We start from the raw sequence: 27,523 nt of genomic DNA, 5'->3' as shown, positions 1-27,523 counted from the left end.
CACGTTGTTCGTTTATATTGGGCCCTAGGAGCTTGAATGAAAGACTTGAAACTCGTAGACGGATCAAAAAGCAGCAAAATTTTTCTGACCTTGGAGGACTGAGTTAACAATAGTCTTTCTCCGAGCTGATTGTTGAAATTGATAGATAAAGCGATAGACGAAGAAGGCATAGGGCTAGCCGAACGATCCTATTGGTTGAAGTAGAGTAAGGGGGAAAATGATGACTGATTGGAGGGCGCGGGTCATCATTAGTTAGCCTGTTACTTTCCTCCATTACAACCATCAGCTTCCATCCATTAGTTGGCTCCACTTTCATTTTTTCCCCCTTGTCTATCTCTGTATCCATCAATTTCGACAATGAGCCGTATGAGTAGGTACGGCCGATTTTTGTTTGATAGACAAAGCTATCGACAAAGCAGACGAGAGATGTGGAGGGATCCTATCAGTGGAAGTGGATGGTTGCTATGGACAAAGGAGGTAGGTAATAGACTAACTAACGGCAACGCATGAGAGCCCCTATAGTTAGTGGATTATTTGCTCCCTTAGTCTATACACAAAGAAAAAAACCTCGTGCGTGGGACCCGAAGTTTAGGTCATGGAGTTTAGTTATGGAGCACTTTAGGTCTAGCTGTCGAGGTTCGGATCACACATCTGAAACTTCAGTTCTTACATCTGAAGTACTTCAGATGTGAGAACCGAAGTTTTTGGGATGTGAAAACCGAAGTACTTCAGATGTAAGAACTGAAGTTTCAGACGTGTGATCCAAACCTCAGCAGCTGGACCTTAAGTGTTCGGATGCTCAATCCGAAAACTTCAGAGATCCATATGACCTAAACTTCAGGTCCCACGCACAAAGTTTTTTCTCCGTGTAGGAACCACCAATTTCAACTGAGAGGATAGCTCCATACTCCCTACGTCTTCTTTGACTAAAGCTTTGTCTACTTCAATTTCAATAATCAGGCCGCTGAGGGCAAACCATCCACACTCTCCCCGAATCCCCTTTCAGCTGATTGGCGGAGGCCGAGACGGCGGGATTCCGACATCGGCGCGGCGGAGCGAATGCCGGAAATTTAATTTAGCAGCGGAGCAAAGAATGCTCGGAAAAGAGTATGAGTATGCGCAACATGTTAAATGCCGAAGGAGGCGCACGGCCGCGGCCGGGCGGTGGGCGGGGGCGCGGGCGGGGTGAGATGGAAGGGCACCTGAACATGGAAAGGCATTGGGCTCATCGGGAGGGGCCCGGGGGTGGGGGGGAGGAGCAGGGGAGGGAGAATGCACAAACAATGCACCAAGAATCTAAACAAAGCGCCACGTCCACGGGATAAGCATGGGATGAGCTTCCAGCGAGCTTAAGTACACAACCGGGGGATCCGAGAAAATCCCGCCCGCCGCCCGGCTCACCCGACTCCCCGCACTCCCGCAGTGATGCCGCCATTGGCCTCTTTCGCGGATGACGTCATCCACTTTCATGCAACCTCGCGGAAAATGCGGGAACGCGGGATCCTGGATGAGGGCTCATTTCGTCGTTTCTCCCACGAAAGAACGTAACTAAATTCCAATGTAGCCAAATTTTCCCTCACAAACCGCTTTTTCTACCAGGAGAACCTCAGGCATTTCTATCTGAAAATTTCACCGATTTTTCTACCGATCTCATAAAAAAATAGACACGTCTTGAACTAAAAACGCACAGATGCACTCCTGTAAAAAAATTGAATTCTTTGAATCAATTTTGCATCTTCGGAATGGAGTTGCGTTCCTTCGTCCGGAAAACGACGATTTAAGGAAAGACATCCTTGTAAGAGGAAAGCCTAATCTTTTGTATTCTAGAAAAGAGAAGAAGGAAAGCGATCATGACTCGGTGATCTTGAGGAATACTTCGGTGATCGCAATTGTGCAGAAGAATTCGCCTGGCTTAGTCTCTCAGGGTGTCTGCAGAATCAAAGGAAGGTAATTCCCTCCGACTTTGCCAGGTTTTCCCTGACCGCGGTGATCAAAATTCCTGGATATTTCTAGACACTAAAAACTTGAATTGAATGCAAAAAATGATTCCATTCAAAAAATGTTTTGTTAGGTCGAATAAAGTTTCTTCTTCCCTGATCTCTCAAAACGCAATTTTAAAACACAAGGTCTGGCACCTTGTAGCCAAGAGTTGCTTTTGAGCTATTAAATCTAATGCAATACTATCCATTCAAAAAATGTTTTGTTAGGTCGAATAAAGTTTCTTCTTCCCTGATCTCTCAAAACGCAATTTTAAAACACAAGGTCTGGCACCTTGTAGCCAAGAGTTGCTTTTGAGCTATTAAATCTAATGCAATACTACGCATTATGTGGAAAATTAAGTGCACCGAGGACAATTTTCATCATTGAAACAAGGTTGTTGAAAATTTTCTTCCAGTTAATTTTTCGCCATATTGTCACAGCTTTTGAATATTGAGTAAGAATCCCTTCAAGTTGAACATTCTTCGTCTCGAAGCGATGAGCTTGATTGTTCGATGATGGCATCGGTGGCGAAGCGTAAATCATCGGCTATCGCTATTATCCTATTTGTGGCTGTGGTGAAGAATCGATTGTTCGGGTGTTCGTTGCGGATACCTTAACAATCGATCCTTTCTCTAAGGTTTAAATGGCGTATTAATCGATTCATCGCAATGCGCACCACACCACTGATTCGGCAGCGCGGCGGCAGGCGGGTTCTTCCCGTGTCCGCCTGTCGGAAGGGTGGGAGTGGGGGGGGGGGGGGGTGTGTATCGCATCCACATGTGCCTTTCAATAAACAAGCCTCGAGACTTAAAAACTTGTTTACCCAGTAAAATAAACCGACTGGATGATGTTCGTCCATTTATTTATTACATCAATTAATATCCTTTTTCCATCGGATCCGAACCCAGTGCGGGGTTCCCAACGCGACCATTTCGACTTCCAGCCGCGGTTGTCCGATATGTACGGAAATCCAATCGTGCTACGCTCGACGCGAGGTTGCTAGATTCTGCGACCAAACGCGGATATTCAACATGGATTTGAATGGGAAAAGGCTGATTTTCAGCCCTATTTGGCAACAATGGCTCGAAGATAGTACCTCCGATCGGGCAGCCCCGGGAGTATCATCCGTCGAAAGGCTTGAAAATCCGTCGTACTTTGGACTACGTTCCGCGAAGAGGAACTACAGTTTGTAGCTCGATGCAAAAACAACGTAAAAGCTATCGGTTTCCCTCCGTACTTGAGTGTTTTTACGGACAAAATAGAAATCTCAGCTCTTTGATACGTAAAGCGGTCCATTTATGCTCTTGACATACGATCAAATTACGAGGGGGGTTACCGGAAGCCCCAAAATCGCATCACTAGGGTCTTTTGGACTCATGATAAAAAATTTAAAATACAACATACATGCAGATTGCAGAACCTTCGCCTACATTGTGTTGCGATGAACCAGAAAACATAGAGAGGTTGAATTTGTACTATAGAGCTGCCTTGCCGCAACGGCCCACTGTGGATCGAGTCGATTGGAGAGGTCGAAAATGAAATTTTTTTCTATAACTGAAAATTTTGATTCTCATTTCGTCATATTTTAAATTTTAATGGTTGCTTCCAGCAGAGAACTTTACGAGGAAAGCAACAGACCCACTTCACGAACCTCAAAAAAAGTTTAACCTTTAAAGCCGACCTTTCCTACCGACTCGACCCACTGTGTGGCCCCCAGAGGGTGCTCCTGCTCCACGCCATTCAAGGGCCGAGTGAAGGGTTGAAATTCGGTTGGGGTGCGGGCTCTGGTAATTAAACTGGAGGACAAGCGAGTAGAATTCTTTCGAGGGACCGAAGGGAGAAGGGATGCGGGTGAAAAAGGAGCGGGGGGAGGAGAGGGGGGAGGGGGGCTCGGGAGACATGGCTCTTCGGCGTGTCCTTTAATCGTCCGGACTCGGGCTCGGGTCTAAGTGAATAGCTGGGACTCATTACATTTGCATGGACAAGGAATTCCGCGAGCGGGCCCCATCCGGGTTTCTGCGTGAGCCCTGTCACCCCCGAGCTCCCGGGGGTCTCGGGGTCCCGCACCGAGGTCCGCATACGCCCCCCCCCCCCCGCCACCCCCACTTCCACGGGGGCGCCTTTGCTCCGGGTTCACTCCGTGTCCCGCACCGTTGCCACACGGAGAAAAAAACTTGGTGAATGGGACCCGAAGTTGAGGTCATGTGGATCTCTGAAGTTTTCTGATCACGCATCCGAGAACTTGAGGTCGAGCTGCCGAAGTTCGGGTCAGACATCAAGGCACCTCGGTATGTGCCGGAGTACTTCAGATATGTGACCCGAACCCTTCGATATATATCGAAGTACTTCAGATGTCTGACCCGAACTTCGGCAGCTGGACCTCAAGTTTTTAGATACCTGACCCGAAAACTTCGGAGATCCACATGACCTCAACTTCGGGTCCCACACACGAAGTTTTTTTTCTCTGTGCGGGATGTCACGCAAACCCCCGGTTGCCCATGCATAGTTCCACGATATTTCAAAGTATTCAGTGTGTTTTAACTTTATTTGTAGACTTTCCGTTGTGCGATTGTTTTTCCACGTGAAATTTCGAGGAGAAAATATTTTAGACGCTGCTTGAATTCACAGCTTATCCATTGGATTACATTTTGCAGTGAGGAACCACTATCTCTGGTTCTCCCATACAAACACATATCTGCAAAGGGAAACCAACGGCATGTACGTTGTTTCTAATATGGACCAGAAATAGTGGTTCCTTATTGCGATATGTAATCCCATTGATCCATTGGCCGTTATTCGCAAATCTGATCCCGACGGATCCCGCGGCACGGCGCGGCACCGGCTGGCAACCGCGACCCAGCGTGCGGAGCGAAGTCGCTCCGGCTCTTTCTTTTGATTGAATATAAAAAATAAATAAGCGAAAGATAAATAACGACCCGAGTCCTCGACCATCTCCGCGCGTCGCCGTTTCGCCGAGAGACTCTAGTTTCCGACGGGCAGACGGGCCACCATCCGACAACGGCGCTTATGAAAGAAATAATGCACGGCTTTAATAGATTACTCGTTTTTTCAGAGCGAGATGGGGTCTATTTAGAGTACGGCCCGGCACGAACGTTTACATGACTTCGGCTCTGCGCTTACTTGCATCTTGCAACGCTGCCCGATCTCCCGATGGATGGGCAATTTTCATCCGATACCGGACAAAGATGGATATCGATTCACTATGGACTGGAGTCCCTTTGTACTGAGAGTCAAGACAATGCGAATCCATTTCTGATTGGTTCCCGTATTAAGCCCCTCACAGTGTCACAAACGGGAATAAAGATTACATTTTCACCGATTGCAAAGATTATAAACTAGAATGGACCGGGGAATGGGGGGTACGACAAGGAACAAATGGAATTAGAGTACCTTGAGAGTCAAGACAATGTGAATCCATATCTGATTGGTTCCCGTATTTTTGGCCTTCACAGTGTCACAAACGGGAATAAAGATTACATTTTCACCGATCGCAAAGATTATAATCTGGAGTGGACCAAGGAATTACGGGTTCGGCAAGGAGCGAACGGAATGAGAGAAGGAACGGAGAAAGGAATTTGAGAATGAACCGATCAAAGATTACAAAAAACGTTCAATTTCTGTAATCTTTATTCCCGTTTGTGACTCTTTGAGGGGGTGTTGTCTTGACTCTCAAGATAAAGGGACTCTACTAATGGACCACAGTGCGAATTTAAACGTTATGATATACAAAAATTACGTAACGCTCTGGAAGGAGAGGGGGGGGGCTCGAGGAAAAAGTGACGTTATTTTGTTTTCAGGCGTTAAAGGAAAGGACCTACGTCACACAAAAGCATTACGAAGGAGGGGGGGGGGGAGTGTCTAAAAATCCAAAATTTACCCTTTCGTATTTTATGAACGGCCGTTATGAAAGCTTTTCCGTACTAAAAAAATTGAGATGACGGTACTCTTAATGTACGGGTGCGCTAATTTGACAACGGCGCATCGCGAATTCTCTTACGAGTCGTGAGTGGACTTGGCCCCAGCGCATCGTGCGAACCACCCTACTCCCCTCCCCCACCCACAAAGTGCCCCCACCCATTCCCTCGCGCAGGGAGTCTGTGGTCCGAGGAGTTATTTATCTACTTAATTGGCCTTTAATGACTCCATTTACAAGCCCCGTCCTCGTCGAGTGAGTCCAGTTTCCAATAACTGACCAACTTGAAATATGTTCCGATGCCGACCGAGGAACGCGGATCACGGAACGGGGGCGGGAATCGAGGGGCGGTGGGAGAAGGGGGGGGCGCAACCCCCAACACAAACCCGGCTAATTAACAGCGCGGCTCAGCCGAGGTACCGGGCGTAGTTGGGAAATCAATTAATATGTTACGCTATTCTCCTTCGTTCCGGCTCTGATAATGCCACGATGGGAAGCCTCCCGCGTTAGGTCTTCGTTACTTTTTGATGCTCCATTTTAATTCCACTTCCCAAGTCGCCGGTACGGAAGAGGACCGTAACATCCAAACTGCAAACATCAATATGAAACTGGCTGGCAAAAAATCGGTATACTTCTACGGCACTTTCCCAAAATATCCAGAACTTCCTGGATAGAGCCATTCAGTGCTTTTCCTGCAGTACTTCTATGTGACGACATTCGCAGAATTTCGAAAATTCGATATTCACGCGAGGATCGCGACACCACGAAATTCGAAATTGGATGGTGCCCTGACGATACACTGGCTGCATGATCAATCTCGTTCTGGAGAGCCAAAACTGCACTAAGAATTAGTAGGCGAGGGATTAGATACTTTTTAGGCTGTCTTAAGGAACACGCGCGGTACAACGCGAAAAATTCCGGACCTCCTTGCGGAATTTCGGTACTTTTCTAGTATCCAGACCACCTCTAAACAATCGTTGCTATCCCCGGAACTTCAGGTCGGTATACACCCGCAACCAGCAAAAAGCCTCTACTTAGCTAAAAAAAATATTACATCACTTCTGTTGTTAACTTTATTGGCCATACTTTATGAAATTTTGAAATTTTTGTAAAACTTTTCCTTACCGATTTCTCTAAAAATTGTTGTTGGTATACTTCACTACGGCTGTTTCGAGCTAACGCTCATCGTCAGGTGGTTTAAAAAAACGTATAAAAACTAAAATTACGATGCGTTTTCGCGATCGCGAGTGGCTCGGTATCCGCGTCCGCGTTCGCGTTCGTGACGTGACTGATAACCCTGGCATTCGTTGTTATGTCTGTTGTTGTGTTCGTTGTGTAGCTGTAGTGAAGTAGGTATCAACAACAATTTTTAGACAAATCGGCGAGAAAAAGTTTTACAAAAATTTCACAATTTGAAAAATATTATAACTTTAAAAATGTTGAGAAAAATGAAAAATTTAAAATGAGAAGGCTAAGAACTGGCTGCATCCCCGGAGAGATGGAACTCGATACTGCTTTACGGAAGAGTCGGGGTTATTAACGAGCAGAAAGGCAGAATATCCCCGATGAGATTTGGGCCCCGATAGCGCGCCAATAAATCGGGCCTTTCCCTTTCATTCGGCCGTGTCATCGTGAAAATTAGGAATCCGCGAGTCCGACTCCGCGTTGACATCCGGAGGGGACACCGCGCCGCACTATGGTCCCAATCCGCTCGGGAGCACTCAAAAATCCCATATGTATGAAGTTGGGCGACGATTTTTTTTCGAGTCAAAATTGATAAATAAAGTATGTATCAAATGATTTTTTGGAGAAAATCGAAGGTCAAATTCGGATTCAGCGCATCAAATTCATGGGGAACACATTGTTTGAATGTGTTTATACTCAAACGGAGAGCCGCTATGACTTTTGATCACTGAAAAGTGAATTGGGACTATAGTGCGCCGACGTCAAATTGAGCTTCTCTAAAGGAGGAGTTGCGTTTTGGGCCTTTTCCGGCCCCACCTGGATTTTGCTAAATGTTTCATATTTTCAAAGTACTAGTCTTAGGTAGACTCTGTGCCAAATATTAGACCGATCGGAGCCCATGCAAGGGCGCAGCAGCGCCTCAAACCCAAAATCCTGGAATCGAAAAACAATTATTTTCGTCGACTTTTTCGACTGTTATCACTCTTCCAGCACATGTTTCTTATGTATTTTTTTGCGTACTTTTCGTTTCTGGCCTTTTTAAAGGCCTCCGATAAATTTTAAGGGGCCTTATGGCCCATTGTTGCCATTTTTGGCCCATTTTTAGGGGTTTTTTCCATTTAACACATTCAAAACTCAATTTAATCCAAAAACTGTGTACATTTTTGAAAAGTACGTAAAGAAATGAATAAAAAATGTTCAGTAAAATTTTTTCCTATGTTGCCAAATTTCCGAGAAAATTGGCCCCAAAGTGTCAAAATCGGCAAAAAATCGATAAATCGCCGCGTCTAAGGTTCAAGAAAGTGGAGTACATTTTTCATACTGTACCAGATAACAGCTCTTATCCATCCATACAACATACTAAAATATCATAGTTGTACCTGGATTCCCACGATGTGAAAATTGACCGAGATGTCGATTTTAGCGGCCTTTTTATACTTGAAGGCAGCTCTTTTGAATGTTTTTCGACCTTAGTCACCCTCTATGGGTGTGTACTATATGTATTTTTCTACGTACTTTTCATATCTGGCCATAAAAATGGCTTCCTGTGAATTTTAAAAGGCCTAACGGTCCATTGTTGCCAATTTTCACCAATTTTTAGGGGTTTTTTTCAAGTTTACGTGTGTGAAACTTAATTTAATCTAGAAACCGTGTATAATTTCGGAAAGAACGTAAAAAAATACATAGGAATGTGATTTGTACCTTTTCCCTACGTTGCCAAATTTTCGAGAAAAATCGTCCTGAAGCGTCAAAAATGCCAAAAATTGGATTAATCATCACGTCGGAGGTTCCAGGAAGTGAATTATGACATTCATGTGGATCGTGGGACACTTTCTCCACGCATTTTCTGTTCTTCGGTATATTTGGCCTGTAGCAAGCATCTTGAGAACCAAGGATTATCTCGAGGTTACAGGAATAAAGAGGTGAACTGGAGTGAAGGATAAAGTAAAAGCACCTTGAGGGCCCGTTTTGTCAGGTTCATCTACGCCATTACATGTTCCTTGAGATGCATTGCAATTTTCCATTTTCGATACGTTATTTGTAGTGAAAAAAAACTTGAAATTCACTTCCTGGAACCTCCGACGTGATGATTAATCCAATTTTTGGCATTTTTGACGCTTCAGGACGATTTTTCTCGAAAATTTGGCAACGTAGGGAAAAGGTACAAATCACATTCCTATGTATTTTTTTACGTTCTTTCCGAAATTATACACGGTTTCTAGATTAAATTAAGTTTCACACACGTAAACTTGAAAAAACCCCTAAAAATTGGTGAAAATTGGCAACAATGGACCGTTAGGCCTTTTAAAATTCACAGGAAGCCATTTTTATGGCCAGATATGAAAAGTACGTAGAAAAATACATATAGTACACACCCATAGAGGGTGACTAAGGTCGAAAAACATTCAAAAGAGCTGCCTTCAAGTATAAAAAGGCCGCTAAAATCGACATCTCGGTCAATTTTCACATCGTGGGAATCCAGGTACAACTATGATATTTTAGTATGTTGTATGGATGGATAAGAGCTGTTATCTGGTACAGTATGAAAAATGTACTCCACTTTCTTGAACCTTAGACGCGGCGATTTATCGATTTTTTGCCGATTTTGACACTTTGGGGCCAATTTTCTCGGAAATTTGGCAACATAGGAAAAAATTTTACTGAACCTTTTTTATTCATTTCTTTACGTACTTTTCAAAAATGTACACAGTTTTTGGATTAAATTGAGTTTTGAATGTGTTAAATGGAAAAAACCCCTAAAAATGGGCCAAAAATGGCAACAATGGGCCATAAGGCCCCTTAAAATTTATCGGAGGCCTTTAAAAAGGCCAGAAACGAAAAGTACGCAAAAAAATACATAAGAAACATGTGCTGGAAGAGTGATAACAGTCGAAAAAGTCGACGAAAATAATTGTTTTTCGATTCCAGGATTTTGGGTTTGAGGCGCTGCTGCGCCCTTGCATGGGCTCCGATCGGTCTAATATTTGGCACAGAGTCTACCTAAGACTAGTACTTTGAAAATATGAAACATTTAGCAAAATCCAGGTGGGGCCGGAAAAGGCCCAAAACGCAACTCCTCCTTTCTCCCCGGTATTTCCGAGTCGGATCGCGACTGCGCTTTCAAGACGACACCACACAGTAGAGCGAGTGAATAGGTGAAGTTGGACTAAATTTGGAAAATTCAAAAGCTCATATCTAGGCTACTACGAAACGTAAATGTTTTAAACCTGGTTTCATTGGTTTCCACGTAAAACCTGCAAAAAGCACCCACACGATTTAAAATGTAACGAGATCAACGATAAATTTGCTGCTTCAGTCTGATACGTCCGAACTCTCTGAAGGGTCCGTTCCTCGGTGCGCCGGCCACAACCACTTCTTCTTGGCACCTGACCTATCTCCACCTTTCATCTAGCTCGGGCTGCGCACGTCATGGCGCGGGCTTTTGGACGCAGCCGCGGGTGAGAGCTGAAAAAATCCGGAGGCACTCGTACTGCGGATTCATTTCGCAAAAATGTATTCATTGATAAAATTAAGGTGATTCAACAGCCGTCAAACTTTGTGTCAGAGCAACATGCGATCAGTGGCGAGGCGTGAATGATCGATTATCGATACTTCCTCATTTGAATCTATGGTAAAGAATCGATTATCAAGGTGTTCGCTGCGAACACCCTGTTCATCGATCCTTTTTCATAGGTTTAAATGGCAGATCAATCTATATATCGCAGAGCACGCCACGCCACTGCATGCGATATATCGCATCAATTAGTTCCCTCCTTACAGCTACTTGGTATTTTGTCGAATTTAGAGATCGCATTTCTGTTGTCACGAGACTGAGGAATTCCCTGGTCCATCCCAGTTTATAATCTTTGCAATCGGTGAAAATGTAATCTTTATTCCCGTTTGTGACACTGTGAAGGCCAAAAATACGGGAACCAATCAGATATGGATTCACATTGTCTTGACTCTCAAGGTACTCTAATTCCATTTGTTCCTTGTCGTACCCCCCATTCCCCGGTCCATTCTAGTTTATAATCTTTGCAATCGGTGAAAATGTAATCTTTATTCCCGTTTGTGACACTGTGAGGGCCTTAATACGGGAACCAATCAGAAATGGATTCGCATTGTCTTTACTCTCATTGTCAGTATAAGAGACTCTAACAACGGCTATGGATTTTTCGATAGCCGAGATCCTCGCCGGCCACGGATAGGAGCGGCAACGGAGCGGGACAGGTGGTCCGGGGAGCTGGGGCGCTGGGACGGAGCCCCCGTGAGGGTCCGGGAGTGCGGAATGCCGCGGCCGGCGAATGCCTCCCTGTCATGGCCGAGTCTAATTAAAATCCAAACAATTGGCCGAGTGCACGGGCACCACTGCCGAGCACCGACCAAGCACCGACGTCCACATCACCGCTGAGAATCGCCCATCAACGCAACGGGGTGCAGGGAACGGGGAGTCCCCATACAGGAATGCGCACCCAGCTCATACGCGGCCCCAGCTCTGGTCAAAATCATTTCTCCTCGCCAACGGAACCCCTTGAGTCCCTTTGGTTGTAAATTTTCGTGATAAGGAAAATATTACAATTTCCTGTAAATTACTTCATCAAGTTTCAGAAATGTACGATTGAAACATATAAACGTAAAAGTCGCTCCTGTTACGCACTCTGGGACTCAGGGACTCCCAACCGCCTCATATTTCCCATGGGTTATCAGGCAACTGACAACGCAACGTCACTATGGCCGCCATCCTTTCATGGAACATCCCCGTCGCCTTTGCCCGGGTGGTACCCAATCCAAAGCTTTTATGGGCTTTGGGCAACCCCTCCGACATTCTTTCCACTCGTCGATTCCACACTAACAGTCTCGACATGACAAATACTTCACGAGAAAAAAAGAAGAAACAATTGAAAAATACATTACGAAATTAAATGAAAAACATAACTTGCGAGTTTCGCTTTCCGGTGTTTCCTACTGCGTGTTACATGCCCAGCCTGAAGATATACGATTCATATTTACCATAGCTTTATTTGCCTTCATGAAATATTATGCGGAAATTTCAAATCTTTCATTGGTATGTTGGATATTTCAGAAAGTTATGAGAGATATTAAAGAATACTCGATTTCGGAGTACAGTTCACGGATATAAAGAAACGTTCGTGCGTTACGGAGTGGTGGAGGGAAGTCGAAAGACCGCAAATCCAGCGTTACGCAATACAGGGACGTCATTTTATTCGAGAGAGATTGTAGCTGTGTAATCTTTGCAGAAATTGCATCGCGAGCGACGGAGGCTCGCAAGGGTCGAAGTGGGCGAGAAGGCTCCGGTGAAAAATGAAAAAGGCGGACGCAGATGAAAATGACTCGAGCAGAAAAATCACGGACAAAGAATGTTAATAAAATCATGGGCTGCTAAGCAAACGCTGCCAACATTCGCATGTTGCCAAATGTCCCTGGACATCAGATCTTGATAATCGATCCTGTTCTGTAGGTTGAAATGGCAGATGAATCGATTCGTGGCAGCGAAACCTCGGATCCACGCGAGTTATCTAGGGTGGCTGAGCGGTTCTTGCTGCGGAGTCGGTGCAGCGCGGGGCGGTTGGGCTAGGGGCCAGGCCCCAGCGGGGCGCAGGCTGCAGAACGGCGCAGCGTGCCCTAAAATATTGCCCTGTCATCGGAGCGCAGGATGAAAACCCGTGTTTATTTGTTTTAATGAACTGAATGGACGCCCCGGCACTCGGGGCCCGCACCGCACCGCGCGCCTTGACCGTAATTCATCTCTAATTGTATCATCTTATCGGGTCGCAATTTTTCCGCCTGTCCTTTCATTATCACTCCGGCACATTTCCGTGGTTTGTCCGTCGACGGATTGATCCCTCGCGACCAGGCTGAATATTGAATTTGATCGCTGAAGCGATAGACAAAACAGGCGAAGAGAAAATAGAGCGAGCCTCCTGGTTGAAACGGGTGGTTGCTTCAGACTAAGGGGGGAAAGGATGGACGAACTAGGAAGTCTCTTGTGGGTTGCCGTTACTTAGTCCATTACCTACCTCCTTGGTATACGGCATTCACCCGGTCCACCCGCTTCCACCGATAGGATAGCTCCATTTTCCCTTTGTCTCCTATGTCAATCAGCTCACTGGGATCAAAGCTTCCCGGACAAGTTGGAGGTCGGGAGCCGCAATTCCCTGGAGATGCTCAGTGACTAGGAAATTAATATAAGTGAGAACTATCCTGATTCGATGCACCTAATTTCACTCCAAGATTTTTCACAGTACAGCAAAACAAAAACTACCTACACTAACCGTTGTCAAAGAAAAAGTTTTCTCGGTGGTAAAAGATACAATTGAAGGGCTTGGAGGACAAGGCGCATCAGAGCTTGAGATTTTCTCATTTCGTGCGGTATTTTATCATTTTAAAATCGGGCGAGGCTACGGAGCAATCGAAGGGCTCGGTGGACAAGGCGCTTAAGAGCAGGTGTTGCTGATTCGAGAAATACGTGTTTAAAGTTTCGAGATTACATAGATCCCTGTGACGGAAATAAAGTTCAAACTGACTTTTTGATGCTCAAAAATCGCATTACGTAAGACTGTAGTACTGCTTAATGCATTTTCTGTGAAAAATTCGCTCCCTAACTTCAATTTATAAGCATAAAAAAGTCGGTTTGAACTTTCTTTACTTGGAATTACTCCAATTACTTGGATACTTGGATCACTTGAATACATGGATTTTAAGTGGATTAATGTTTCGATTTTTTCAAAAACTGCACTTACGCGCCTTGTCCTCCGAGTCCCTCAATCTATCGAAGGAAGAGGTGGAACCACTCTCATTTCGCGACACGAAAAAAATTAAATTACTGATTTAACGATTCAATTGCTAAAAAAAGTGACTGCAATGTTTCAAGGTAGATTTTACGACAAAAAAATACTACTTTAACCACCCCCGTGGTTTAATTAGCTTACACTAGTGGTTAAAGTAACATTTTTTTGTTGTAAAATCTACGTTGAACATTGCTGTCACTTTTTTAGCGATTTAATTGTTAATTCAGCAATTTAATTTTTTCCGTGTAAGACGATGCAGACAGGGATTAAGACTTGCGATACGCGTTACAGCGTTACAGCGTTACAGCTTCAGTTATTACGGCCGTTGCGGACACTTTTGTGTTTGTTGGCTCCTGCTTTCGATACCCGTGATTTACATTTTCAACGCCGCGCCTCGGCTGCCACTTTCAACGCCTCGCGCGTTTAATTGCAAGTTACAGGCAACGCACAGTGGATCGAGTCAATTAGACAGGTCGGACATGCAATGATGTTCGACTAAAACTGCAAAGTTTGATGTTTATTTCGTCGTATTTTAAATTTTATGGGGTGTCTCTAAAAGAAAATTTAACGAGGAAACCAATGGAACCACTTTTGGAACCTCAAAGTTTTGTATAAACGGAGTTATAAGCGTTTACAGTTTCTGAATTTTATCTGACCTCTACTGTTGACTCGATCCACTGTGCGACGCTGCCGCCACCTTCGACTTTCTCTGCAAGTCACTCTCGTTCTGCGCGCTTTTTTCGATTGCTCACGCAGCTGACGCAAGGTGAAGCAAGAGAGGGGGGGAAAACAAAATAGAATGCAAAATTCAACCTCTTTTCAAAGGTTATGATGCTATGTGAGCGCTTACTCCACTCAATAGACGCTGACGCTACTGATGTTACGTTACAGGAAAGCGATGTATACACTGTGTCTCGGATCTACCCTGCCGTGCTACGGAAAAACGCCGTATGAGCCTTCAAGGGTTGCCAAATTTCCTTGGATAAAACATAAATTTCTTGGTGAACTTATGGATATTTTCCTTCCAATTTTTCAGATAATATTGTTCGCAATGTCACCTGAAGATTCTGAAAATTCAAAGGAAAAATATTCATATCTTTCCTTAAAAATAATCATTTTATCGAAGTAAATTTGGCAACTCTCGAATGTTCATACGGCGTTCTTCCTTAGGAAGGCAGTACCGTACCAGGCTTTTTATGCTTATTTTGGGTCGAACCAATTGTAAGTCCAGGACCACAGAGACGAGTAGAATAGGGAATCGAACCCCAAAACTCTGAGTTTCATGGTCACGGAGCCCCTTCTGCCCCCCCCCCCCCCCGAGAGGTAGAGAAGGGGGTTTACTCAAATATGTATGGGGTTCACGTCAAATTTTGAAATTATTCAGTCAAAATCAGAAATTACGCAAAATTTCAACTTAAATTGACACCAAGAAATTCAAAATCGGCTAATACGTATTCAAAATACTGACCTTAACGAATAAGGGTCAGAGCCCCCCTTCGAAATTGCAAGTTCGCTGAACCGATATGGAGGCTCGGAAAAATACATCCGACTTTAAGGATCTCGCTACCCCTGGGGACCCTGAACACGAAAAATTGACCAGTGTAGTGCGGCCGCTCAAAGCTCTCACATTAATTGTTCTCATCATTCGTAATTTCTAGACGGGGGGGGGGGGGGGGGTTCCGGGAATAACAATTAAATTAACCGTGCTAAGGAATCAGCAGATTGGACTTCTTTCGGAGTCGGTGCGTGACGTTATCCGTACGTGACGTAGCGTTCCCTCGTGCGGCGACCGGTCTTACCGCGGACATTCTAGGCGCTTTCGGCGCTCAAGCTCCGACATTCTACTGCTTTACCGGTTATTTATGCACATTTTAAACGAACGAGGATCTAACTATGTCAGTTGATACAAATCTCTCCGTTGCCTTACCCTCCGCCCTTTCCTCTCCCGTTTCGTCTTTTTTTGTCATTCTTAGAGGAATCCATTAACGTCCTAGAAACGTCTTTAATTAGACACTTAGCATATAGGAGAGTTCGCTCCCTCCTCCTTCGGACCCTCTGCAGCGCACTGTACTCCCGTGCTAAGGGACAACGTCGTATGAACCTTAAGGCGTTGCCAAGTTTCCTTTGATAAAAGACGAATTCCCTGGTGAACTTAAGAATATTTTCCTTCCGATGATTCAGATCATTTTGTTCGCGATTTCACATAAAGTTCCTGCAAATTCCAAGAAAAAACATTCATAGCTTTCCTCAAAAATAAACATTTTACCGAAGTGAATTTGGCAACTCTCAAATGTTCATACGGCGTTCTTCCTTAGCACGGCAGTGTACAAGAGAGGCTTGGTAAGGTAAACACTGGTCGGCGGAAAGGTTTTATTGGTTTCCCGCGACCGGCACAGTCTCTCTTCTGTTTGTGGTCCTTTTGTTCGATTCTTGAGGGCTTACGACCGGCTAATGAGTCAATTCTCGGGTACTTACGAACGTGCTTCCCGAAAGTACCCTGGGCCCAAGGATAGCACACTAAGATGGTCTAAAGCTTATTTATCTGCAGGTTGGGTTTGGTATCTCTTCAGAGGTAAGGAAGAGTTCACTAAACGATTTTCGCAAATTCTTTCAAACTAACTTACAGATGCCTCTGAAGGGGTGCATTGGGGAATCCAGGGGGGCGTGCGAGGGGTACGACCTCTCGCAAAAAAATGAAACTGAGGAAGAAAAGGGGAAGAAAAAAGAAGGAATGAACTGAGGAAAGCAGATGGAAAGACGCTGTTATTTGGTAGTTATTAAACTGACTCAAATTGCAAATTAGATGCTTTAAAATTTCGAGAATTTTCGGAGAACTAACCCCAGGCTAACCCACCCCCGCCCCCGGTTTGAAATGTATGGCCACGCCTATGAAGTGGTGCAAGCACAAAGCCCAACAAAATAAGTTTTAAACCATCTGAAGCTAAGAAAAGATTACTTGAAAACTGAAGGTCAATTTTTGAGAGATTCTGATCTTGGAAAAATTTGGACATGGACTACAAACATCAAAATCATACACTTTAGAATCCACACTAACGGAATTTACTAAGTTAGGTTAGATTTCCAGCCAGCGCGAGCTGATTCATGGTTAAAGCGATAGACAAAGAAAACAAAGGGGAAATTGAGCGACGGGTTGAAATAGGTGGTTGCATATAATAGACTAAGGGTGAATGATGGGACTACTCAGACCCCCTCGGGGATAGGGCGCCTCGTGGGTTGCTGTTAGTTAGTCTATTACTCACCTCCTTCGTCCATTGCAACCACCCCGCTTCCACCAATAGGATTGATCCATTTCCCCCTTGTCTTCTTTATCTATCAATTTACATCATCAACCTACAGAGCACGTACATACCACCAAGAAGCCTAACGTTACAGTGGGGGTGGGTTGTGCTGATGATTAGGGGTACGACGGCACGGGGGGAAAGAGTTGGTCCGTCGGAACAAAGGAACCGACGTAAACAATGCGACTAGGTACACGATCGACGGGGAATGGAATCAGAAATGAACCGGAAACCTGGGTCCGCATGAAAAGCCCCCTCGTAGGATGTGTGATCCAATTTTTTTACTCTCACGATTATTAATTAGAAATTCACCGGCTAATTATCGGAGAGACGCGCTCTTTTGTCTGCCTCCTTCCTTTCATCCTTATTATTTTCGATGCCCCATTCACGAGGCGCTTCATTCATTCCTCGGTTCCTCCGCTCTGATGGGTGGAGGGATTCCACGACCCATTGTTTTTGTCGTGTGATCGAGGTTAATTTTAAACGCGGGATTATTCGGAGGTCGTAAGCCGTGAGCCTGCGTCCTGTGTCTGGGTTTCAGGAGCAAAATTCCACGTCTGGAACAAGGTGCCTTTGAACGAGTCTCGCGTCCCGGTCTGGGATGTTCGGAAAGAATACCTACTGCCTTGCGGGTAGCCGACCCAATTTTTCGGGACGGCGGGGCGGGGATATTTAGCTTAAATTAATTGTTAAAATTTCGGCCGAACTGCCGCCGGGCGGATCATGTAGCAGTCTGATTAGGGCAATAGGTTCCTGATTTTCCTCCAGGAGTGGCGACGAATTTTTGAGGAATTGACGCATTCATAGGTCTGTTCAATAGATTCCTCTCGGACTTAATCCCTGAAACTTTGAAAAATCTAGAGATACAGTTTCCACCGATAGGATCGCTCCATTTTCCCACAGTCTCCTGAGTCTCTCGCTTTGTCTGTCAATTTTAATGATCAGCTTGCTGGGTGAGACCTTCAATTTTTGGGGCTTCACCACTCAACCCTTGAAATTAACTTCATGATAGCTGTTGAGCAATCTTTGGGCAACCCGCCTGGCAAACAAGCCGATGTATCTTCAATGTTTTTGAACAATACTGCCGTGCCAAGGAAAAACGTCGTATGAACCTTCAGACGTTACTAAATTTCCTTTGATAAAACACAAATTTCTTGATAAATGTAATGATATTTTCCCTCCAATTATTTATACAATTTTCTTCGCAAATACACCTAAAGTTCCTGAAAATTTCGAGGGAGAATCTTCAACTCTCTTCGAGAAACTCTCTTCAAAAATAACATTTAATGGAAGGAAACTTGGCAACTCTCGAATGTTCGTGCGGCGTTCTTCTATAGCACAACAGAATGGAGAGAGCTTCCCTTGGAATCCTTGGGAAAAAAATGATTTTTTTTATCCGAATCGATGACAGAATCGCTGTTCTGAAAATTTGTCCTGGATTTTCGTGGATCTTTTACATTCGATGCGATGAAATCAAAGTGGGTAGAAAGGCCCCTAAATGATGAAAGCCATGACAATCCATATTTGGCTTCTGTTTTGAGACACTCCAATTAAAATTAAAACAAAAGTTTCGTCATGGGTGGGAGGGCGTCACCGACAGTGACAGGAAGAGGTGAAGCGGTCGAGGGAGTACTTGAATTCAAAATCGGACCCGACGCCGTGCAACTTGCCGGACTGCGCGGGCCTCCGACGAGGTTCCCCGTCAGGTTTTCGAGTTGGCGGTGCGAGCCGACAGCCCGGCCAAAATTTCATTCGGGGTCATGGCAAGTGCCGTGGCACACGTTGAGAATATTTCGTGGTCGGAAACAGCCAACAGCGGCCAAAGCGGGCCATTGTGTGAGCGTGGACCACTCAAGAAGTGGACTGCAGTGGCGTCTTCAAACAAGACGCCCAATACAATGGATTAGGCAAGAAGTTCAGACGGCCCTCCTGTAGTCTCCAAGTTGCTGTCGACACTAGCACGGACCGATATCGGAACTTGACGAGTCTCCCTCATAGTGACCCTGGAGGAAGCCTGGATGCATGTATTTTCAGGCTCATCATATTACTGACATGCCCGGTTATGGCGTGCGTACATGGCGATGAATCGATATTTAAACCTATGGAAAATATATCGATTGTCAGGGTACACCTTAATGATCATTTCTTCACCACAGTTTTAAATGGGAAATTTATTGTCGACCTCTGATGATTCATGCTTCGCCACTGCCGGTTGGACCCTGGTGCCAAATCAAAACTTCGATTCAGCACACACTGGAAAAAAAAAACACATTGGATCTGGAGTCCAGACTCTTGGAAATATTGACAAGAAAAATTCTGTTGATCCAATCGGATTTTTGCTTGAATCAAAACGAAATCCGCTTAAATTAAGAGGCTTAGTTCTTGATTTAAGCTAGATTCTGATTGAATCAATAGTACTTTTTCTTGTCGATGTTTTTAAGAGTCTGGACTCTAGATCCAATGTGGTTTTTTTTCCAGTGTAGGGATCCGAATCTTTCGAGAGAAACCAATTCTAGGAATGGTATCAAGAAATCCTGCTCGAAAGCTGAGGCTTAAAGTTTCAGAAACTTAGCATTCTAATTTTGGCAGGGTTTCTCTGATGAATTGGGAGAAAATTCCCTGACTTTTGAGAGGACACTGGATGATACGAGCGATACTTAAAAATTTTCCGATTCGGCTAAAATCCACGACTAAATGAAAAAAAGGTTTTTTGTGTTGAATTATGTTGACGGGGGTTGTACACCTGGCTCCTGAAATGCACGTTTATTTTTTTCATGAATTATGCAGCCTTGTAAAACTTCATGAAATAAAAGATCAATCTTTCAAGGGTTTCCTTCATTTCATGCCATGACTAAGTTCTGCTGAGTTGGAGCAAATGGGTCAGGGCGATCCGACCCGTTCTAAACATTCGACAAGGCAAAAAAAATCTCAAAGTTTTTTAACTTAATATCTTGACTTTTCAAGGTTGAGCTGAATTGACCGACTTTTTCAGGTTTCTCCTAACCGACTTCAAAAACTTGTCACCTTTTAGATCGACGAGCTCATTGTCAGAAACACTGAAACCGCGTCAAATTCGATCGAACGGAGTTTTAAGGTTCGGTGCTGCTAGTACGAGGCTTGTTGTATTGGTCCTCTGACATGGCTACGCAGGGCGAACATCTTTCAGAGTATAAATAGATTCCGGCAGGACCTCTACCGTGACTCATTCTGCGATTTGGCGCTCCATATAACATGTGTTTTGTGTGCTAGTGTGTGTTTTTGCGCAAATAAACGCAGGTCATTGCACAGCAGCACAGCTCCCCAATTTCAATACAAAATGTGGCATGTCGCAGCTAATCGTAGACCATGGGCCCTCACTGCATTAATTGAATTTAATATGAAAACACGTAGGGAGCTTTGAGATTCTCAATGCTATTCAGTCAGGAATGCTCTATGGTTTACTGAGGACCACTTCTAATGGTAATTACTTAGCGTTTTGGGTTATTTTCTCGTTAAATTTTTCAACGTAGTAGAATTGAATAGCTTTAAATTTAATACCCTAAATTAGGGAATTTAGTTTTGATTACTTAATTGTAATATTTATTTAAAAAGTTACTTGTCTGGATCCTTCCGCACTGTAGAGTAGGTTCATGTAATCAAAGTTGTAAACTGATTCGGCTTACGCCGATCTGAAATCAGATCATGTAAGAGCTAGCTGGGCGAACGGACCAATTCTTATAAATTCTTCAATGTAAGTTATTCTTAATCCAATACCGAGGTCGTAAATTATACTGCAAGTAAGATCTTTTCAACAAAATTTCGCTGTAATCCCTCAAGAAATCTAAATAATTCATTTTGACTTTGTTTTTCCAGAGTTTTCTGATTATAGGTGCGACTGGTTTGCTTAACGTTGTCCGGTTCTCGTCGTGCCTCGAGAAAATGGGTAATTCGGCGGATTTTATTCTCATTTCTGCGGGTTTCCGCGGACAGAAACGAGGGTGCGAGAGGATTCCGATGGCCGATGAGCGGCAGAAGCCGGCTAATTGAGATTAATTCCATTGCGGCTCCAAATTAGGCCGGCGTCGCGTCGGCCACGGACGCGGTCGTCCGACTTGCGACCGCGCTCCGACGACTCGTCAGCCGCGCCGCACGGTGGGTCGAGTCAATAGGAAAGGTCGGACGAAATTTGGAAACGTTAAACGCTTATAACTCCGTGTATACAAAACGTTGAGGTTCTGACAGTGGTTTCATTGGTTTCATCGTAAAATTTCCTTCCAGAAGCACCCATTGAACTTGGAAATGGCACGAGATAACCATCAATATTCGTAGTTTTAGTTAAAAATTTCATGTCCGACCTCTCTACTTGACTCGATCCACTGTGCGCCGGCGCCCGCGCCTTCGTCCGCAGGCTTCGCGATCCGGACCGCGGGACTAATGGAATCCTTAAATGCAGAAAATGGACACGTCAACACAAGCACATCTTACATGGAGAGATAAAAACCGATTAAAGTGTAGAGTGCGAATGAATAATACTGGGGGGGGGAGGAAAAAAAAAAAAAAAACAACAACAACAAGAGTTTAAAGAGAATTTATCTGATACCACGCATATTCTTGCCACGATTTTGTGATACTTAGTTTTATACGGCATTGGCCGCCATTTTGATTTGATGGACATTGGACATGTATGTTTTTCTTCATCTCAGGACGATTGTAAAGGATTATTTGGGACCCTGGAAAAAATGTCTCTTGGATCCAGAATCCCACTCTTCAAAAAAAATAATGCTCTTGATTCAATCGGAAGTTTACTTGAATCGAAAGGAGATCCGCTTAAATTAAGAGGCTTGGCTCTTGATTCGGCAAAAATCCGATTGAATCAGAGTATTTTTTCTCGTCGAATTTTTTTAAAGTCTGGACTCAAGATCAAAGAGACTTTTTTTCCAGTGGGATTTCTCATAAAAGATAAAAATAGGATTAAAAAGCTTTTCTTAGAACTTGTACGGTAATAATTCATAGTATTACAATATGCTTCCAATTAATTATTTCCATATTAAACATTTTCTTTCTTTGATTAGGTTGCATTTTCAGCTACCGGAATTGTATTAATTCATGCATTCCGTGCGACCCTACTTTAAAGGGGCAAGTTGTGGATATCATTCCAAAAAATGTTCTGATACGCGTATGTGCTGCATTAAACTCTTGATTGGTTTCCTATTATCTCGCCATTTGTCGCTGTTTTCCTTTCTTTTGCACTGAAACAAAAATCTCGGTGTATTTACTAAGAAAAGGGTAAAATTACCAAGAATCCAGGGTTCTATTTGATCCCAGTTTTTTCTTGGTAAAATTACCATTTATGGAATTGGTAATTTTACCGAGAATTGATTACCAATAAAAGTGGCATTCTTACCTGAAAAAAAAAACAGTAAAAATACCGGTTTTTAGGTAAGCTTACCAGTCTGTCTTGGTAAAATTACCAATAATTGGTAAAAAAAGTGAGATGGTAAAGGTAACAACGGACCTTGGTAAAAACGCTGAGAATTTTTTTTCAGTGTGCAATCATCGGACTCGGCTCTTTTTGCAACCAAGGTTAATCTAACACCAAGGGATGCGAATCCATGCACAACTCAGTTACGCCAAAATGTGGAAGTGTCCAATTTCTGCTTTTAGAGAGTGAATTTGACTTCCGGGAAAGGACTTTTAATTTGCGACGGTAAGACGATAACAAGCCGAAATGGACCTGTGTGCGGGCGCGGCCCGATTCGAATTATCGCTAAAAAACAAACGGGATTTTCGGACCGGTCGGGTCGAAGCGCTCGCTCCATTCCAGCGGGCTAATCGATTAGCTCGCATTCACTTCTCCGGAAAATCTGTATTTATAATAACAGGCACATACCTGCCTGCATAACTATGTAAAAAAAGCCCCTACTGTACATAAAAATCAGGACGTTATTTTCCCCCCTCGGTTTTATTTGATTAATTTTGAAACGAGACCGGAGCGACGACGAGAGAAAAAGAACCTCAAGTGCTCACTATGCCGTGGTAAAGGTAGATGCCGTATAGAATATTCGTGCGATGCCAAGTTTATTTAGATATCATTCCACGATTTCTTCATTTTCCAATTTCCTGGTTTCTTTTTTCTCCTCAAGTCCAATATTTCCGAACTTCATGGCCTCCGATCAAAATCGCTAGATACAAGTTTTTTTTTTTTTTTTTTTTTCCTTTTTTTCCTTTTTTTTCCCTGTGATTTTTGACGACTTACGCACAACATCTCCAGTTCTAGCAATTCGAACTGAGGTAAAGAGGCACTCGAAAGATTTTTGCATGTGCTCTCTCGATTGGCACCGGCTGAAGTTGCTTAGTCTACGTGGTACTCGTCGCGATAATCCCTGACTTTTCCCAGACGCCGTAAATTCCCTGACTTTCCTAATTTTCCAGACCACGGAGGACCCTGCATTGGAATTAGCCGGGAGACTTATGAGTGTTACCCATTTCTGTGAGTTTATGGGCCGTTCGTAAAAAACGTAACGCTAAATTTCGAATTTTGCGACGCCCTCCCACCTCGTAACGCTTTTGTGACGTTGGCCTCTATCCTTTAACTCGGAGAAACAAAGTGGCGAATAACGCTCTGCTTGATCCCTCCTCTTCCCTTCGGCCCTTGAGCGATACGTATTTTATGAACGGCTCCTCAACTCATTACAGAATTTGATTAGCAATAAAATCAAATTTCAAGGAAGAAACTCGCAAATTTGCAGAAAAGTAGACGTTTCAACGGGGAAATCTGGCAAAGTTCGAATGTTCTTACGGCGTTGTTCTTTGGCACAGCGCGGCGCTTGGCTCGAAACCGGTTCCGTGCACTTTGCAATACCGTCGTGCAAAGCCCCCTCCCCACTGCCGGGGAGACTGTGGCGGCTGTCAACGCGCATGAAATACTTCGGATTCAATTAAGTTTATACGAACCGAAACAATTTGAAGATTCGAAACGGATGTATGCTACGTATTCGCCACGGGTGTACTGGAAGAAGAGGAATCGGTACTTAATTGAGATTAAAGGAGGGAAGGGGATACGATGAGCAGGAGGAGGGGGGCTTGGGGGCGAGCGGCGGGGAGAGAATGTAAATATACATTTTTCAGATGGCCGGCGAGGCTCGGACGCCCCGCTAACTTTCTCGGAGGCGCAGGGTAAAATTTTCAGCCGTCGTCGTTCCTACGCTTGGCTTTCGTGCCGCTAGCCGACATCTTCTACCAATCTACTTTCAGTGATACATTTTCATCATTTAGAGAGAAATGATAAAGAAGGAAACTGACTGGCTTATTCGAAGAAGGGCTCAACCGCTAGTTTAGTTTCAAAAAGACATGAAAAAACTTGATTTCTTCGATATTTCCAACCAATGCTCTACATATCGTCTGTAATAAGACCACGTCCATGGTCACATACGGAGGGTCAGAGATATTCGGCAAGGAATTAAACAAATTTCAAATGTGGATGGAGCCTATCGCCCTTCTTCCCCAAATCGTCCAGTGCTGCCATTTGCACCAGTATTATGATAATAAAGTCGCATGCGTGTCCGATGACATTAAAAATCATAGTTCGAACCTTAACTTGTGGTTACGAACATTAAGAAGTAATCTCCTCAAGAACCTAGATTACAAGGGGGAGTAATCGGCACTTGGAGAGGTGGCTCGATACTCATTCCCTTTTTCCACTAAAGCATACGTTCAAATGTTAAAAAAATACATTTTAAAAGCAATTTCGGTGGAATCGCTTGGCAGGGTGATGTGGTCACACTAAAAAAAATTGTATGCCGTCGAAAACTCAATTTTGGAAGATTTGGCGCAACGTCTCTCTGCAAATAGCCCGTCCAAATGCGAGCGAAATAGGAAACCTGGCGATTAACATCAGAGAAACTTTCATTCAACTTTCCCCTACTCTTAATTTAAGAGGAATAGAGATGATTAAAATTTACCTGATATAGAGGTAGAGGGTGACGATTCGTTTGATTTGTTTGGTGTATCGGGGTGGTTACACAAATCCGACGCACAACACAATACTAAAGTCTTGAGTTGCGGCTCATTGTCGCGAGGCACATTTTGACACGCTTGCTGTTTACTGAAATGAGAAATAAAAAACACGAATCAGAATTTACAAAGAATCAGGTGCACTGAAAGTCGAAAGCTATACATGTTCTACCCTCAATGTAGCACAAATTGCAGATCCACTGGATTGAAGGAGCCCTCTACATATATACTGCGGTAGTTGACCGCTCGACAGGGTGAGGGGAGGGCGGAAGTAGCACAGCACGGATTCTTTATTGCAAATATATAAATTACGGAGGAAACATGTATGATTTCAACTCATAAGTGAGTTTAGATGTAATCTGTGTTTGCCGAATACCGTTTGGACTGCATTTTGCAATTTGGAACTATAAATTCTGGCTCATCTGAAAAAACACTTATGTGCATAGAGAAACTAATGGCACATACGTTGTTTTTAAACCGGGCTAGAATCTATAGGTCCAAATTGCAAAATGTAGTCCATTTCATCTTCTGCCAGGAAATCAAAGTCTACTGAACCTTAATGGCTACTTAATCTGATTGAGTGTAGAGAGAAATGACTTTTGTGATGTGACAGTACTTTTATTGGCAAGCTTGCGAGGATTGTACATTTGAGGAGGAGGAGGAGGAGGAGGAAGAAGAAGAAGAAGAAGAAGAAGAAGAAGAAGAAAAGAAGAAGAAGAAGAAGAAATATTATCTCCAACTACGTGTTCCCGTCTTCTCAATTTTTTCAAGTGCGGTTTAGAAGTAGAAAATCCAGGATCGTAGTAGCCAGGCACTCTGTGACGCGATACGATTATTGATGGTGTCGTTCCGAGTAAAAAAAAAGAAAAAAAAGCCAAGGTCGAACTTCACTGACTTTTCCAAACTTCATTAAAAAATTGGATGAAAAATATTCAAAATTTTCCCAGAAAACCTTTGTTTTATCAAAGGAAATTCGGCAATAGCCAAAAGTTTTATGCGCAGGATTGCAAGTTTAATCAGATTTCAAAACTCCCTGACTTTCTAGAAAAACTGTCTGACCACTGCTGCTGAATTCCCAAACTTTACCCCAACTTCTTACAAAGGAAAATGAAAAAGATTAATTAAAAAACAGCGATGCGAACTTTGAGGCACCGCCATTGTACGTATGAAGGTCAAACTCGCGAATGACCCGCATACGAAGATACATCACGCTGCCTGGAAATGTGGCTTAAATATTCTATGCCTGAATAAAAAAAATTAGAAAAACATTCGGAAAAGACTAATCAATTGTGGAATTGTGGATGGTTGGTAAAATCGTGCTCGCGGATTCAGCACTCTTGGCAATCGCTTTACGGCATAATAGTCGCAAAAATTAGCGCGCAATGGAGTTTTTAAATATTGAGCAGCAGCCTTGAGGATTTTCCTGACTTTTTTCCTGACAGGGTGTCTACTAAAACAGGCGGGCCAAAAATCAGTGCTTTTACAGTAATTTTTCAGTTAATTCCCAAAAAATTCAGTACTTCCTCATCCTCAATAGAAAAATTCGGTACTTTTTCAGTACCTCCATTTGACGCAGTTCGACAAATTTCAAATATTTGAATTTCTCGCTCAAATTGAGACAATAATGACAAAATAATGAAAAAGATTCCGGACCTTTTGTGGAATTCCCGCACTTTTGCAGTACTTCCGGACCCCCCTCAAAAAATTGGTACTATTTCCGGACTTTCCGGACTTGTAGACACCCTGCCTGACTTTCCAGGGTTTTTTATTCTAATTCTCTAATTTTTTCAGGTTTTCCAGGATCTCCCTGACCCTTGCAACCCTGCCCGATGTAGAAATTCTACCGGCCATGTGGGGAAGCGTGGCGTCGACAGTTAACCCGCTCGGCGCTTGGATCGAACACGGATCAATCATCACTACGACGCGACGCTGCGGCCGCGCCGACACGCGACACTAAAAACCACCGCGACGTCGCGACGTCGGGAATTCCTGGGCATCATTCCGGGCGCGGGCGAGCGGGCGCGTGCTTATTGGACCTGGGCGCCGCCGAGGCCGACGCGAATCAGCCGCCCATTATTATTCATCCTTTTCGCTTATGACTGGCACCGCGTCCGTTCGGCAGGACCCCCCGTCACAAACGGAAAATCCACAACACCAAGGCATCGAGGTGTCCATCTCGATTCCGGAGACCCTCGGTTCATCTGTGGGCTGATTGCTGAAATGGACCACTAGACAAGGTACGAATTTCAGCATTCTGATACATGTTTCTTGACCAAAATTTCACGTAGAATACGATGCACATAACGAAAATTACCGAAATCAAC

At 43.9% G+C, this 27,523-nt stretch overlaps 1 protein-coding gene across 1 annotated transcript in view; it reads right to left on the bottom strand.

Annotated features, from left to right (window-relative positions):
* Positions 1–27,523, bottom strand: part of LOC109037181 (uncharacterized) — a 69,347-nt gene that overhangs the window by 9,486 nt on the left and 32,338 nt on the right. Inside the window, exon 3 of the mRNA XM_019051722.2 lies at positions 25,148–25,290. Coding sequence (XP_018907267.2) covers positions 25,148–25,290 — 143 coding nt within the window. The remainder of the gene's footprint in view (positions 1–25,147; positions 25,291–27,523) is intronic.

This window comes from Bemisia tabaci, chromosome 1 (assembly GCF_918797505.1).
Source record: "Bemisia tabaci chromosome 1, PGI_BMITA_v3".
Classification (NCBI taxonomy): domain Eukaryota; kingdom Metazoa; phylum Arthropoda; class Insecta; order Hemiptera; family Aleyrodidae; genus Bemisia; species Bemisia tabaci.
The sequence above is the reverse complement of the archived record's forward strand: the minus strand, read 5'-3'. Positions and strand labels throughout refer to the sequence as shown.